At 35.9% G+C, this 16,686-nt stretch overlaps 8 protein-coding genes across 8 annotated transcripts; 5 read left to right on the top strand and 3 right to left on the bottom strand.

Moving 5' to 3' along the window:
• Positions 1-38: 38 nt before the first annotated feature.
• Positions 39-3,812, top strand: VICG_00389 (uncharacterized protein; the record flags this gene model as incomplete). The annotated part of the gene is made up of 1 exon (XM_007603780.1): positions 39-3,812. The coding sequence occupies one exon, from the start codon at positions 39-41 to the stop codon at positions 3,810-3,812; it is 3,774 nt and encodes a 1,257-aa protein (XP_007603842.1).
• Positions 3,813-3,961: 149 nt separating this feature from the next.
• Positions 3,962-6,853, top strand: VICG_00388 (uncharacterized protein; the record flags this gene model as incomplete). Its single annotated transcript, XM_007603779.1, has 1 exon — positions 3,962-6,853. One exon carries the CDS (start codon positions 3,962-3,964, stop codon positions 6,851-6,853), a length of 2,892 nt encoding a protein of 963 aa, XP_007603841.1.
• Positions 6,854-7,139: 286 nt separating this feature from the next.
• VICG_00387 (uncharacterized protein) lies at positions 7,140-7,793 on the top strand (the record flags this gene model as incomplete). The annotated part of the gene is made up of 1 exon (XM_007603778.1): positions 7,140-7,793. The coding sequence occupies one exon, from the start codon at positions 7,140-7,142 to the stop codon at positions 7,791-7,793; it is 654 nt and encodes a 217-aa protein (XP_007603840.1).
• Positions 7,794-8,050: 257 nt separating this feature from the next.
• VICG_00386 (uncharacterized protein) lies at positions 8,051-9,757 on the top strand (the record flags this gene model as incomplete). The annotated part of the gene is made up of 1 exon (XM_007603777.1): positions 8,051-9,757. One exon carries the CDS (start codon positions 8,051-8,053, stop codon positions 9,755-9,757), a length of 1,707 nt encoding a protein of 568 aa, XP_007603839.1.
• Positions 9,758-9,867: 110 nt separating this feature from the next.
• Positions 9,868-11,457, bottom strand: VICG_00385 (uncharacterized protein; the record flags this gene model as incomplete). The annotated part of the gene is made up of 1 exon (XM_007603776.1): positions 9,868-11,457. One exon carries the CDS (start codon positions 11,455-11,457, stop codon positions 9,868-9,870), a length of 1,590 nt encoding a protein of 529 aa, XP_007603838.1.
• Positions 11,458-11,597: 140 nt separating this feature from the next.
• Positions 11,598-12,383, bottom strand: VICG_00384 (uncharacterized protein; the record flags this gene model as incomplete). The annotated part of the gene is made up of 1 exon (XM_007603775.1): positions 11,598-12,383. One exon carries the CDS (start codon positions 12,381-12,383, stop codon positions 11,598-11,600), a length of 786 nt encoding a protein of 261 aa, XP_007603837.1.
• Positions 12,384-12,786: 403 nt separating this feature from the next.
• On the top strand, positions 12,787-15,072 carry VICG_00383 (uncharacterized protein; the record flags this gene model as incomplete). Its single annotated transcript, XM_007603774.1, has 1 exon — positions 12,787-15,072. The coding sequence occupies one exon, from the start codon at positions 12,787-12,789 to the stop codon at positions 15,070-15,072; it is 2,286 nt and encodes a 761-aa protein (XP_007603836.1).
• Positions 15,073-15,847: 775 nt separating this feature from the next.
• Positions 15,848-16,375, bottom strand: VICG_00382 (uncharacterized protein; the record flags this gene model as incomplete). Its single annotated transcript, XM_007603773.1, has 1 exon — positions 15,848-16,375. The coding sequence occupies one exon, from the start codon at positions 16,373-16,375 to the stop codon at positions 15,848-15,850; it is 528 nt and encodes a 175-aa protein (XP_007603835.1).
• Positions 16,376-16,686: the final 311 nt, after the last annotated feature.

Genomic DNA, 16,686 nt, shown 5'->3' with positions numbered 1-16,686 from the left:
AAACAGTGTTCTTTTACTTTCAAAAGTTCAAACCCATTATGTCAAAGCTAGATAAACTTATGATCCAGGGAATAAGATCATTCGATCCAAGAGAAAAAAATGTGCTGGAGTTTTATACACCACTAACACTCATTGTTGGAGCAAACGGCACAGGAAAAACCACTGTTATTGAATGCTTGAAATATATCACCACGGGTGATATGCCACCTAATAGCCGGGGCGGTGCGTTTATATATGATCCTAAGATTGCTAAAGAAATTGATATCAAGGCTGAAGTGAGGCTTGAGTTTAGAAATAACAAAAATGAGGTATTGCTATGCAGTAGATCGATGCAATCATCAACAAGAAAAGCAAGAGCTGAACAGAAGACTTTGGAGTGCTCACTGAGTAGAGAACTAAATGGCAGAGAGGTTTTAATAACAACTAAGCTCGGAGATATTGATAAAGATGTTCCAGAGCATCTGGGAGTAAGCTACTCAATCCTTGAAAATGTAATCTTCTGTCATCAGGATGAGAGTATCTGGCCTATTGGCGACCCAACTGTTATGAAAAAAAAGTTAGACGATATTTTCAGTTCCACAAAATACAACAAGGCTCTTTTGGGATTAAAAGCTTCTAAAAAAGAGATAGCGGCAGATTTAAAACTGAAGACGCAGCAACTCTCGTTTTTCCTGAAAGAAAAACTAAAAAGAGATGATCTTTTGAAGAAAATTGAGTCATACAACGAGGAAATGGAGAAGAAAAATGTAAAATTAAGAGCATTTGGCGATGAAACAGCCAGAATTGAGCGAAACATGAAATCTATTGCTAATGAGCTGGTGATCTATGAAAAATTAGATCAGAACTATAAGATATTGAAAGCCGAGTTTGATAGCTGCATGAAATTCATAAGCAATTTTTCATATGAGATACTATCTGCTACAGACAAAGAATATGCTGTCCAAAGAGTTAACGAACTAGAACAAACGCTTCTGGATCTAGATAACTGTAACATTGAAGAAGAGTTCTCAAGAATTGAAAAATATAGATTGAAAGTATTGGAGGAGTCACAGAAGAATGAAGATAAGCTGAATAAGATTCAAAACAACGAGCATACACTAAGTAACCTAATGGCAGAAAGAAAGGAAAATATTGATAATCTTATGGGTGAGTTTGGATGTGCAGAGCCTGAGCTGTCTGGAAAGATTCTAGAGGTATTTAAGGTAGCTGAAGACAACATTAAACAGAAAGAAGCAGAACTAGAAAGGGAAAAAGAGGCTTTGATACTTCAAAAAAATGAGCAAAAGATATTTGAACAAACAGCATGTGAAAAGAGCGAGTTCATAAATCGATATAAAGATTTGAAGCCAAGACCTGAGATTGAGATTGCGGATATTGCCATAGACTATGGCAAGCAGCTAGAGCTTGAGGCTACCGTCGATGAGTTGCTAGAGGATGTCAATGCTAAGCAAGACAAAATGAATGAGGCATTTAGGCAATCTGAAAAAACGTTTAAAAGAAGCTTACTTATTGAATCTATTGAAAAGTTGAAAAATGAAACTGCAGAATATTCTGCTAGTGATATGAAAAGAGAGATTGAGGAAAAGACTGACGCCTTGAACAGGCTGATGGACCAGTGCAAGCACGTTAGCTCAGAGGAGCAGAAAAATAAGATTATAGCTGAACAAAATGGTGTTTCAAATGCAAAGGTACTTCTTGAAATGAAGATTCTGTTTGAAAAGATTAATTTTTTCGATGAAAAGAAGTATGAAAATAAGGTTATCGATGTTGAAAACCAATATAATAATAGACATAACGGCAATATTGCAGTGGATGCTTGTGCAGTCCCAAAAATTAAGGAAATATTTCACACAGACAGTTCCAAGTTAATCAACAAGGATATAGCAATATTGAAACAGTTAGAAAATAGTGATATTCTAAAATTAGAGCCATTGAAAAACGTGGAAAGTCTCATTTCTGAAATTGAGGATGGTAGAAATAAAATAGAAAACAATAAGTATGCCAATGCCATTTATAAAAACTTTTTGGAAATAGGCAATAAAAACAAGATCTGCCCACTCTGTAAGAACTGCATGAAGGACGAAACTATGCTGAGCTTCAAGACTAGACTGGAAACCCTCCTTGAAAAACTGCCGGAACGTGTGAAGGCCACTGAAGCGAAGCTGGAGACTCTTAAGAACAATGTTAAGATACATGAGAAGATGAATGCAGAGATTGAACAAAGAAATAGTGCTAAAATGAGAATAAGGCAGTTGATATCTGAGCTTCTAGAATGTAATTTCGAGAATGCGATGGACAACATGGCAAGCATACTCGAGAAGAAGATACATGAAGGGCAGGTCGAGTTAGACAGACTAAAGCAGAAGTTTGCAGATGTTAAAAATAAAAAAGACCAACTAAAATCCATGGAAAACGAACTTAGTAATATTCAAGAAGATGTTGATATAGCATCAATCAAAGAGGATCTCAACAGCTCAAAATCTCATTTAGAGCAGAAAAGAGCTGAACTTTCCTTATACAACAAAGAAATCAAACAGAAAGAGTGTCTGTCAAAACTTATCCAACAAGAGAAAGAAAACAGAGAAAATATTAAGACACGTGACAGGTATATAGAAGATTTAAAGAGTATTAAAGTAGTTAACCTGAAAACACTTGAGAACTCTATTTCCATCAAAGAAGATAAGCTAGACAAGATAAAGAAACGGTACATAAAAAGAAAAATGGATGTTGAAATAAAGAATGAAAGGATAGCCCAGATAGACCGAATAGTCAGGCAGACCAAGGAGGAGATAGCAGTGCTAAAGGCATCTATTACAAATAGCTTTTATGATGAGACCGTGATGTTTAATCGGCAGATTCTACAGGTCGAAATATTAAAGGATACCAACGAATATGAAAAGATAAGGTCTCAGATAATGGAACATAAGAATAAAATAATAAAGCTCACAAAAGAGCTGGAAATGGCAAAGTATAACTTATTAGTTATAGAGGAGAATATAAAGTTAAGAAGGACCAAAGAAAGAATTGTTAGTATCGAGAATGAGCTTAAAAGCTTCGATTCTACCAGGTATGTCCAACTAAAGGACAAATATTCACAGTATGAGGATAAAAAAATAAAAATGAGCAGTTCTGAGTCTGTAATCAAAGGAGAATTAAAGCAGCTGGCACATACACTTCGAGCCCTAGGCGAGGAGTTGGAAGCATATGCCAATTCCAATAGGAACTATCTTACATGCGCAGTAGAAATCAAGACCCTTGAGTTAGGTCTAGATGATATGGACAAGTGCATTAATGGACTTGATAAGGCAATTGTAGATTTTCACAGTTCAAAGATTGAAGAGGTGAATAAGACACTGAGAGATTTGTGGAGTAATACTTACAAAGGAAACGATATTGATTATATTGAGTTGAAATCTGAGAGTTCTGAAACCAGGGCATATAACTACAGGATGGTAATGGTAAAGAGTGGAGTAGAGCTAGATATGAGGGGTAGATCTTCGGCAGGCCAGAAGATGATAGCTAGCATTCTATTTAGAATTGCATTAGCTGACTCATTTTCCTGCGGCTGCAATGTCCTAGCACTTGACGAGCCAACAACAAATTTAGATAGGGAAAATATTGAAAGTTTAGCACAGACACTCTCATTAATTATTAAAGAAAGGACTGATTTCCAACTGATTGTGATTACACATGACGAGGAATTTGTACAACTTCTGAACCGAGAAGGAACAGAGTACTTCTACAGATTAAAAAGAGATTCAAAGGGGAATGGGCACATTGAAAGGCATTCAATTTATGCCAAAAAGAGATGAAAACAAATAAAATCCCATATAATAAATAATTTCCATACCATAACCTTTTTATTCAACAGCGTTTATTTCAAGTAGTCTTGTGTTTATGCATCTGCCTTCATTATTCCTTAAAAAATTTCAGTTACTTTATGCAGATGAGAATCCCTTTAATGAGAAAGAACATGCGAACACTAAGCTATGGAAGAAAGCAGTCCAATGCTAGACAGAGCTTAGAAGTCAATAAGCCAAAGCAAGAGGATGGTGTAAGGTGCAACACACAACCGATAGAAGCATGTAGTTCCCAACCTGTTCAATGTAAGAGAATTAAGATTATTATAAGCAACAAGAAAAATAGTATAGCAAAAGAAGCCACCAATTCTGAACAAACTATTACTAACGAGCATAACACAGCCACTATAAACGAAGATAAAATTCAAGCTATAAATGCAAGAATTGATGAGAGTGGCATGGCTAAGCCCATACAAAATAAATCCAATGATATACCAAGCATTTTTAGTGATAATCCATCCCTCAAAGTGTTTAATGAGCACACAAAAGATGAATTGATCCCCTTCATTACCAACTTGGATGTTAATACACTTTCTCCAAGCACAATCCATGTCTTTAAACTTATATGCGAGTCTCCCTACTTTCATTTTGTCTCCAATAAACTTAGGAGCTTCTTATTCAAAGTCCTCAACTTTAAAACCGACCTACCAAAAGAGTCAAAGCTGCTTACAGGGGAGTATCTCAGCAGATACTTCTGTCCAGTTGATAATTTTAGAGACTTGTCCACTCTTTACTCTACGGTTGATACCTTTAAAGTCTCCAGGACTACCTTTCGCAACAGCATTCTTTTACAGTCCTTAACTGACATTTTCATCCAAAGCAGGGACAAAAATCAGCTATTCGAGTCCCTTGAACAGTGTTTTCAGTACCTTCCCCAGTGCATTTCTTTTGTGGAGTTTCTGTGTAAGAACCCTACTAACTTTATCTGTAGACATTTCCTTATTGTATATTGCTTTGGGTTTCTTAGAAGTATTAAGGCTGATTTACTTTCAATCAAGAGCGTGGAGGATGTCAAAGAAGTTGATGAAAGTGTAGCAAGTAGAATATTCGTATCGTTTTCAGAAATATACAATGAATCAACAGGTGATGGCTTTAATACTAAAACTAATGACAGTGTGATAGATGAAAATAAGCCTAACACAAGTACTGGCAACAAACCCAGCAATAATACTGATGCAAATCATATCCTGTCAAATAATCTTATCTTCTCGCTCTTCAATTCCGAAAACATGAAATCAATCCTCCTCTCCATTTACAAAAGGCTCTTCTTTTTCTTTCTATTTAAAAACAGGAGAATATTCCAGGGATTGAAAATATTCAGCATTTTTACAAAGGAAGAAAAGTCAAGTATTTATAAGAACATTAAAAAATACCGGCCCTCCTTTGTTAATATTTTCAAACAGATAGATCAAGGATACCTCCTCAGAAGCATTGCCAACAACAGCGCCAGCAACGTAGCTTCAGTTAACGGAGATCTTATATTGGCTATAAAGGAGGAAAGGCTGGACGAGGAAAATCTAAGAGCATTTTATTCTTCCTACTTCTTCTGTTTGGAAAATTCAAGAACACCTTTAAAAATCAAATGCGTAAATTTAGAAATATTCTGTGACGAATTCAACAATCGACTTGACAGGTCATTTATAAAGTATATTAAAATATCTGAGAATGTAAATGATGGCTGTTATACCCTAAATATGCTTAAATTCATGCACTGCATAGCAAAGGAAATTAATAAGCAGGTAGACAACAGCGATGGCATAGACACAAGTTTAATGGCGCTGATTGATACTGTGCAGTTAGTCTCACTGATTGTGGATGATCCACCATCCTTACTTGATCCGTCTAAAATAGATTACTTTAATGTTCTATTGTGTATTCTGTTCAATTGTTTTAGATTACTGAACAGTCCTTTAGTTATGAGACTACTGCCAGTACTTAGAAGGATACTTGCCTATAAGGAATATACAATGAATGCAGGAAAACTGTATAACAGAATATATGAGATATACAAGTTCAAGGATCCATTGTATAGCATGGACATAGACTCAAATACTATGTCGTCTTTGCTGGTGAAGTCTGCTATTAACCATCCATCCTTTGAATCTGCTTTTAGTATTTACATTCAAAAATACAACACCGAAATACTCTTTGAAAAGGATAAGGCCATTAACTCATTTGATAAAGATGGTAGCGTTGTTGATTTATTGCCTCCTTTCGAGAAGGGTGTTGTCTCCAACTCTCTAATCTTTTATATTCAATACAATCCTCTCTTTTCCGTATCTTTCTCCTCCATCCTCGTTGATACCCTAAAAAGGAAGAACCAAAGTACAAAATACTTTCTATCTATTTTGAAAGAAAATACTTCACAGTGCTCATCTTTTATTACCAGAAATATCAATGCTATTCAGGAGCTGTTCTTTCATTTTGAAAAACAGGTTGACGGCGCAGTGTATCCTTTTGAATGGGACATCCTTGAAGTACTCTTTGAGTCCCTAAAAGCAAAGATAATCCTGCCTTGCATGGCCATTCCTTATATTTTATGTAGAAAAGATTGCTTGTATGTTTTTAAAAACTATAAGGAAAGCTGTGTAAATTGCATAAATGACTGCATATACACTTTAAGAAGGAGAATAGTAAGCATGCTGAACAGCTACAAGGGTGATAACGGTGATAGTAAACATCATACACTCGTAGATCTATCAATTATAGACAATCTTTTTGATCTGGAACTTTCAAATAATTTTTTTTACTTGTGTTCCAATAGAATATCCTTGAAGAAAACTATTGAAAAGACTGATTATCAAAACGATAGTCTTGTCGTTTACATTATTTTGAGGTGTCTGAGGCCGTTTAGTAAAAAAGATAAGGAATTGGTCATAAAGCATGTCACTGAGAATGTTGGGGAGGAGAGGATCTTTGAAATGATAGAAAAGGCAAAGAAGTACTATGAAAAGAATCCCAGGGGAAGGCTGCCAGTTGAGTATGCTCTGTAAAATATTAAATCTACACATGCAGTCTGGTTTACGTATTAAGTAAATTATTAGTGCTTGTTTGGAAGGCGTTTACTGAATAGTTGAGGGCTCAAGCTTTGTACAATGCTGTTAAAAGCGGTACTTTGCTATGGCTTTGTTAATTTGATCCTTATGAGTTCATTTATGTATAAACCGGAATATTGTACTATGCTAAATGGCGATGCACTTTTACTTAAATCCATTTGCAAGCACAAAATTCTTTTATTTTCCGTTGCTTCTTTCTATCCTTCATTTAATAGCTCCACGTATGGAAGAGAACAGTGAAAGAACAGGCAATAAAGCAAACAATGTAAAAGATGAATGCGCAAGCACATCACATAAATTCACCAGAGATGAAATCAATGCTGTTCTTCTCGAATCATCGTCCTCGCTCAACAAAAACATTCAGTCAATTATAGAGGACCATTCTGGAAATTACTGCAGCATCTCCGATATTCACAATAGTACGTACAAGGACGTATTAAGTGTCATATTTGATGTAATCTTTGACACTCCTAACTACAAAAAGCAGGTATCTCTCATTGATTCTATTTTAGACTCTTCTCCTTGTTTTTTCCATGCCTTGCTCTTCCATTTTACGATTGAGCACTTCAAAGGAATCCCTACAGACAGGAAGGATAAATTCTATTATCTTATTAAAAGGACTTTTAATAGAGTGCCTCTAGAGTACTTATTAGAGATTAAAGACTGGGATGTAGCGGAGTATATTTGGAGTATGGTGGAGAACAAAAATGAGCTTGAAGACTGGGATGATCATAGATTCATAAGGTATGTAATTAGCTGCAAGCCATTCATTTTGAAAAGTATAAAGATAAAGCTAGACAGGAACATAGTTAGAGGGTGCTTGGACGAGCCTATGAGTTCGCAAGCACGGGAGGCACTGTATAGATTATCAGAATAAATTTATTTATATTTTACTTGCATGCCTGGTACTAAAAGCTAGTATTTTAACAGATCTAGTTTAAACTGATTTCCTAGATTACTGGCATAATAAACTGACGATGCTGCTAATATATATGTGATTGATTAACCTAAAATGGCCAATTAAACACACTATGTTTATAGCTTCAAGGTAAGACTGGCAAGCGTAACTACAGATGCATGCCATCTAGGCAAGATAAAAAGTCTTCAGCACGTCTTTGTAGCCCTTGTTCGGTAATGACGAATGTAAACGAATTGAAAGAAAAGTTTATACAAGCTTTACAAGATTATCCATTTGAAAGCGAGGAGGAAGCCTTGAAATTGGGAATGAAACACTTCACAGTCCAGAAGAAAGATGAGTTCACTGCTTTGGAAACTCCATACATGTTTAGAACAGCTATTCAACCAAAAAAGACAACTAGTCAGATTTGCCACAACTACGAAGAGGGGTCCAGCTCAGAAGAAAGCACCGATGAATGCTCTGTTTTCTATGGTGAGGAGATAAAAATGGACATGGACTTGTTCATAAACAACAAGCTTATTGTCGAGGACTGTGCCTTGACTCTCTTTAGAAACCAGAAATATGGATTGGTTGGGAGAAACGGGATAGGAAAGAGTACGCTTTTGAAGGAAATAAGAAAAAGGAATTTTGGAATACCAAAAGGATTGAAAATCCATCTCCTTAAGCAGGACTATGTAAGTGATGAAAAAGTCTTAGATTTTGTGGGTGCAGATGCAGGAAAGATACTTCAGAACTTGGGATTTAAAAAAGAGCAGATGGACGCCACCATCCGGAGCCTGAGTGGGGGATGGAGGATGAGAGCACAGCTAGCAAAGGCTTTGCACATAAACCCAGATCTCCTACTCTTGGATGAGCCTACAAATTTTCTGGATATCAAGGCCATTAATTTTCTTGAATCTCAGATGGATAGCCTTAAGACAGTCATAGTAGTTTCACATGACAGAAACTTCTTGGACAACGCTGTTGATAACATCCTGCATTTGAATAACTATAAGATTAAGGTGTACAAGGGAAACTATGCACACTTTGTTAAGCAAAAGGAAGATGAAAGGATGGCTCAGCTTAAAGAGTATGAGAATGTTAAAGCACAGAAGGAGCATATTCAAAGTTTCATAGATAGGTTTAGATACAATGCAAAGAGATCGTCCCAGGCACAGAGCAGGATTAAGTTACTTGAAAAGCTTCCAAACGTTGAGCCACCCAAGGAAGATCCCAGGATGAAGTTTAGGTTTAAAAGTACAGGTGCAAAGGGAACATTGCTTGAAATGGAGCATGTCAAATTTTTGTATGGTAAAGAAGATGGCAACAAAGACAGATGTAGTGAGAATTTGAGGATGGTTTTTAAAGACTTGAACTTGCGTATTTCTCATAACTCACGTATTGTAATTGTTGGGGAAAATGGAATGGGCAAGTCCACTCTCTTGAAAATACTAACTGGCCAGCTAAAGCCCGAATCTGGAAAAGTAAATGGACATCCTGCATTAAAGGTGGGGTACTTTGCACAGCACCACGTTGATCATTTAAATCACAATATGGGGGCCCTTTCATTTTTGGTGCAAAAACACGAGGAGGAGGCAAGTAGGGCAGCACTGTCCAATTTTGGACTGCATATAAACAATCAGAAAATAGGCACCCTTTCTGGTGGACAAAAGTCCAGATTGGCACTGGCGATGATTAGTCTTGATAGCCCCAATCTCCTACTGTTGGATGAGCCCACGAACCATCTTGACATGGAAACGATTGATGCATTGGCAGATGCGTTGGAAAACTTTGACGGAGCTGTTGTGTGTGTTTCACACGACTTAGCATTTGTTGAAAAGGTATTTAAAGACGTTTATATTTGTGAAAACCAGGATTTGGTGTATTTTAAAGGAACATCGATTGAATACAAAGAAACGTTGAACAAGAGTATAAAAAATTAAATATTTTTAAATAATAAATGCCTTTTTACGGATCAATAAACAAGTTTTGATGTAGAAGACTTGCAGCGTAAAACTAAACGACACAAAAATATTTAAAAGCTCGATGGCATTTAATTTCGATGATCGGGCCCATCGCCAAACGAAAAATCATAGAATTCCAGGGTAGCATCCAAGTAGATCAGGGAAAACATTAAATTTTTAGCAAATCCGGGATTGTTAATGTCTGCTTTTCTGTGTGGATAAGTATTGAACACTGACGAAAGTGAGTCGATGGTGTGTTTCCAGCTGACTAGCTTGTCTTCAAACCCACAAACTGATGACAGTGCATCCTGGGTTTTTTGGCTTTTGGCAGCTATTCTTATGAACTCATCGCGGAGAATTTTAAGCATATCCAAAACGGTATCTTTGGACAAGTCACATTCCTGGTCTTTCTCATTTTTAAAAGGTAGAGCATCAAATATGCCTTTAAGTGATGTGAGTAGCAGCTTAAAGTCGAAGTCTGCACTTCTAGACTTGGCGATGTGCATCTCTTTCTTGATGCGCTCAATATTACCCTGTAAGTTAGCTCGTCGAGTCTGTTTCTCTGGCTTTTTAAAGTTTGGAATGTAAATAAAACCTGCTAATAGCTTTTCCGATTGCTCTTCGGAAAGATGTGGCTCGCGTGTTCTCAATGCCGGATATCTTGGCATATTCCTCACATGGAATGCCTGTTTGTATAGGAAATGTTTACGATCTTCCATTCTTAGAAAAGCATTCAGGTAAGTCAATGCATATGCTAGGATTTCTACTAGTTTATAATCATTCAAATTTCTGGACTTGGAGTACTCAAAGACTGTTGAAATATAATAAATAACATGTCTGCAGCGAATTTCTTGTCGTTTAAACCTGTTCATTGACAAAAGAACTTGTTCGGCTATTGGGCTTTGGCCGATTAATTTCAAAAATTCCCTGTGGTGGATTCTGAAAATACCAAGGACAGTATCTTTAAGCGGCAACACACGGTTCTTACGACCGAGTGGCAATGCATCGAATATCTGATTAAGAAGATAGACTAGACGCCCAGGGTGGAGCGGCTCATATTTTAACGATCTAGACCTAATCGTACTCTCAATAAAGTCAAAGTTCAAATCAGTCTCCCTGGCTGATTTAGTTGGTGCTTCAGGATCATAAGACTCAATTGTTGATACATCAGACATATTTTCAGGTAAAAGAGTCCAATCATTTATCGAAGTAGATTCGCTGTCATTTGAATCTTCTTGATCTTCTAAAGTGGAAGATTCTATTTCAGGTAGCCCTGATAGATTCTTGTTTATAATGCACCAGTCATCCATTGCAGTAGACCCATCCTCATCGGATGTTCCAGACTTCTTGATAGATTCATGCTCAGATGTGTTGATAGACTGTTGACTTTCAACTAGCTTTTGGCTTTCAGAGGCTTTTAAATCCTTAATTTGATTCATGGGGTCATAGGATTTAATTGTTGGTACTTCAGATAAATTTCTGGGCAATAAAATCCAGTCATCATCCGTTGAAGTCGATTCAGCTTTATCAGAAAAATTTCCAGTATGGCTCTTTATATCCAGTTCTGGCTCTTGAACTGTTGGGCATGGGTCGATAGTCCTATTGTATGTCAAACTATTTACCAGTCCTACAATTACTAACATTAGCTTCAACATTTTATCCTTCATAGTTTTTCTCATCTAAATAGGGGTAAAAATTTTTGTCAAAATTTTCAAAACGTCAATAACGTTATAGGTTAAAAAGATAATGGCTGTGGTAATCTGCATTAAAGGAAATGCTTTGTTATAGAAGATAATACTTGATAAACATACAGCTTTAATCACATACTTATTTGATCAGAAAAGCTAATCAGTTGTTGATCTTTCTTCAAATATTCTTTACTATACAGATGCAGTCCTAAGTGCATCAAACCCTTCCATATCTCAGTGTCAATACAAAAGGATGGATCATTACCATGGTTAAAAGCCAAGTGATTTTTCAAGAAGGAAATGGTCATGCCAATATGAAAAAACAACTTATTATAGCTCAATCCCGTATACACGCTATCAAGATCACATCCAACTGCATCCTCAGAAATTTGAAAATAATAGCCAATTCTAGCCAGTTCAATATACATTGCAAAAAAGATATGATCGATCGAATCTTTATAAAAGCAAATATTACCACCAGTACAAATCGTTTTAAAGATCGCATCAATGTATTCTAGAGATTTTATGCTTTTTTCAAGATCAAAATGAGCATTTGCAATATATGCAGAATCAACGTCCCTTCTCACAATATCCTTAATTTCGTCCCATCGTATTTCCTGAAGTATTGAAGTAACACCTGAAGATAGATCATCAGGCTCTATCAAACAATCCTGCTCATTATCATTAGTTCCATTAGAAATATCAGGTTCAAACGGGTCAGATGTGTATGAAGTATTTTCAGTGCTAGGATTCATTTCACGTTGCTGAATCTCCCCGCCATTATAACCAATTGTACCATTAAATTGATGGTTTGAAGTGATGCTGTATTGTACTGAGCTGCCTTCTGAACCGTTAGAACATAACACGGTTTCTATCAAAATCAAATTCAACTTGTTGAGTAAAACTTTTTGAAACATGGTTGAGTCAAGAATAAAAATTTTAACCATCAATGAAAAAGGCAGATATGGAAAGGTTTAGACTTGTAAGTAGAAAGACTGGTCAAAATATAGACTGATGTTGAATTGAATGAAATGCTAGAAGGCGCTTCGTTTTCTTATGAACAAGCGAGTATCAAAGTGCTTATATTGTTTACACTCAAACATTCCAGTTGGTGTAAGTATCTTTCCTCTACAATGAGTTTTTGCTACATATTCTAATCTAGAATGGCAGTCATAGTTGTTGATATGCTTAAATAATCTTACTTTTCTGTGTGTTGAAATATTTAAATTATACCTTATTCTTGTATATCTTTACTGGTTTAAGCCTGTTAAGCATTAATAATGTGATAAAGATATTTTAGCAAAGTTTTCCGCTACCCTAATGAAGATCGATAGAGTCACCAATATTATTGGGATATTACATTCAGTGTTGGTAGAAAACACTAAGCGAAGTAATGAAGACAGATCGGATTGTGCCGTCTCATTGAAAGGAATGAAGATGTCAAATTTGGAAATCTATGGATCTGAAGATAGTTCAAAAACTCCCGTTTCATTACAAGAAATAATCTTGCCGGATTTTATAATAGTGGCAAACGCATTGGCTTCAAAGGGGCAGATAGATTTAAGAACTCAATGCTCACAAAGTGCTGATGTAAACTTTTATGACGTCTATCAACACTTGGGGTTCATCACTGAAGAATGTAAATCACTCGACCTTTCAAACATGTGCTTAAAAAGACTTCCAATCAAAGCGATAGCGTGTATGAAGAACTTAAAAATGTTAAATGTGTCGTATAATCCCCATTTAGTCCTCAAAAATAAAGACCTTAGAGTTTTAAGGGAAAGAATGGAGAAAATAATTTTTAGAGGCATGGGCCAAATCTACCTGAATCAGCTAATAAAGCTAATGAAGATGCCAAAGCTATCTTACATGGATATTTCATACAACGATTTATCAGTAATGCTTTACAGTGATGAGTTTAATTTCGAAATACCAGGAGCTAAATTCCAGGGGCTGAGGATGAGAAGTTGCCAGTTGGACTTTAACAATTTTAGAATGATTGTATCGAAATTTAGACATTTGGAAATCTTGGATGTTTCGGAAAATCCCAGGATAGGCTCAACAAAGCCAGAAAACAAGAAGATCATATTTGGAAATTTGAAAAATACGCTTAAAGACCTTGACATGAATTTTTGCAGACTAGACATAGAATGGATGAAATCAATCTGTGATTGTAAAAAATTAGAGAAGTTAAATCTGAGCCAAAACGGAGAAATAGGAAGAGTGAATCCTAATAGTCTCGACTTCTGCAACTTAAGAAGAAGCCTTACTGAGCTGACGATGCGCGATTGTAATATTAATTTAGATTGGCTTAAGAAAATATGTACATTTAAGCAACTGTCAAGGCTAGATGCTAGCTTTAATGATGAAATTGGAGAAAGAATAACGTCTGAATTTGATCTTGGCAACCTGAAAGGCACTCTTGTTGAGCTGGACTTAATGAAATGTGATTTGAATTCGAATGCTTTAAGTGCTATTTGCAAGCTTGAGAAACTAGAAAAGCTAAATCTCAGTAGAAATAGTAAAATTGAGAACAGTAAGGTTTCAGAGGTTGATTTTGGCAACCTGAAAGGCACTCTTGTTGAGCTGAACTTAATGAAATGTGGCTTGAGTTTCAATACTTTAAGTGCTATTTGCAGGCTTGAGAAACTAGAAAGGTTGAATATCAACATGAATTATTCTATTGGATGGGCTATGCTATCAAATTTTGACGTTGGTAATTTGAAAGGTACTCTTGTTGAATTAAAAGCAATGGAATGTGACCTAAACTTGGATGGGCTGAAGGCTATTTGTAAGCTTGAAAATCTAAAATCGTTAGATATTGGCTATAATAAAATGCTTGGATATGGCATATCATCGGATTTTCACTTCGACAATATAAGAAATACTCTCGTTGAACTAAAAGTCGATGGTTGTAACTTAAGCTTAAATGGGCTGAAGGCTATTTGTATGCTTAAGAAGCTAGAAAAGCTGGATGTTTGTTGGAACGTATTCCTTGGACAGGATATGACTTCAAATTTTGACTTTGCTAATATAAGAAGTACCCTTACTGAGTTGAAACTGTTGTGCTGTGGCTTAAACTTAGATGCATTGAAGGCTGTCTGTAAGCTGGATAAGCTAGAAAAGCTAGACATTTCTTTTAATCAAAATATTGGACAAGAAATGGGCCTGGGCTTTGATTTTGGAAACCTAGCAAATACCCTTATTGAGTTAAAGGCAGAGCGCTGTAGTTTAAGTATTTATGGATTGAGAGCTATTTTCAAGCTTAAGAAGTTAAAAAGATTAGATATTTGCTGGAACTTGGGCATTGGGCGATTTATAACACCTGGCTTTGATTTTGAAAATTTGGAGAGTACTCTCATTGAACTAAAAATGAGGTGCTGTGATTTAGATGCTGATATATTAAAGGCCACTAAAAACCTCAAAATGCTAGAAAGGCTAAATATTGGATACAATCTGGAGATTAGACGAAGACTGACATCAGAATTTGATTTTGGGAGCTTGACCGATACTCTTGTTGTATTGGATCTAAGACGCTGTCAAATTGATAGTACGTTGCATAAAACAATTAGGAGTAAGTTCAAAAACACAAGAGTAGTGTTCTAACTTTAGAGTGGCAACAAATAAATCTTTGGTATTGAAACTGGTCACAATTATTGTTATGTTCTTTAATAATGCCTATCAATCAAGCTGTATTTTACATTACTATTCATTCAAATGACAGATATAAGCGAAAATAATGGCATTGGAAAGTCCTTCCTTCAGAGTTTGTTCCTGGCCCAAAGCTTGCATTGTGGTTTAAGTAAGGACTTAGAGACCATTTGTAGACCCTTACAATTACAAAGCTAGACTCTCCATTAAATCAAAAATTTGGGCCAAGAGTATGCTTTAAGCTTGCAGAATTAAAGATTTTAGTTAAGCCGAAACAGCATGGTTGTAATTAATGAATGTATACACGTTTATATGCCGGTTATCAGAAGCCGTTAGTTCTTCCGCGACCAGTTTGTTGTTATTTTCGTTGGTTGCAAAAGGTTATAAGTTTTATTATATTAGTCATTATACCATGGTCGTTAAATAGCTCACTATTTGTACATCCATGCTGAAGAGGTGGCCGAATGCATTTCTGATGTATTATTCATGCGCTACGGCATTCTCTTCTTTGTAGCTGAATTTTTGTTGTCTGCATCTCCTGTTTTGCCATACCTGTTAGATGAAGAACAAATACAAAGGTCTCTCGAAGCAGTTAGTCTAGTATATTCTTGTACATCATTTACAGTCTCTTGGACATCAAAGACAAATGTGGATATTTCCGTTTTTCAACTAAATGAGCTGTTGCTCTTAATATTTTCTTTCTTTGGTAAAACACTGATTTTTAAAACGTTTATTGGTTAATTTCAAAGGCTTCTTGTGGAGTGATTGTACCTCCATCCTGAACCATTTCGATATCCATCATGTCAATATCAGAATGGTGTTGATCAAAAGATCGTGGCTCAGGCAAGTTCAATAGTTCCATGTCTTGAGTTGTGTCTTCTCCAGGGCCTGAAGTCTTTTGTTGTTCCCTTTCTATATTAGTTCCTATCTTAGTTGAATCTAAAAGTGTAGTTTGAGCATAGTCACTGGACACCAGATCCGAAGATGACGACGGCGCTACTTGACTAGGTGCATTATGAGATATTTGGTTTAGGCTTTTTATCAATTTCAGTACATCTTGTTCATTAAAAGGTGAAAATGATGCGGAGCTGACATCAAATGATGGATTTGTGGATGAAACACATGGACTAGAAGGAGGCGTTGGGTTTTCACCATCAGGCATGAATATTTGTTGTTCTGAATTATCATTTGGAATTTGTGATGCATGCACAGACATAGACGTGCTGATTAGTATCGCAAAGAAAGTAAATTTAATCATCCTGGAGTTATTTTTGTCTGCACAAAAAATTTTATATTTTAGGCCAAAAAGGAGTTTCGATCAGATCATTGTTAAAAGAGCTGCTGGAAGAAATTGATACAAATATATGAGCAAAAATATTTAAGATTAATGGAGTGCTTAATTGTACAGTTGCATTTATAAATAGTAAAGACATATGGCCCTGTGGCTTCGCCACGATCAAAATCAAACACATAGTCTTTAATAAGCTAATAGCTTATTTATAGTTAACAATAGTTTATTAAGCTTTAGTTTTATCTTTCAATACATTTTATGTATCTTTATATCATGCT

This window comes from Vittaforma corneae (genome assembly GCF_000231115.1).
Source record: "Vittaforma corneae ATCC 50505 unplaced genomic scaffold supercont1.2, whole genome shotgun sequence".
Taxonomy (NCBI): Eukaryota; Fungi; Microsporidia; family Nosematidae; genus Vittaforma; species Vittaforma corneae.
The sequence above is the reverse complement of the archived record's forward strand: the minus strand, read 5'-3'. Positions and strand labels throughout refer to the sequence as shown.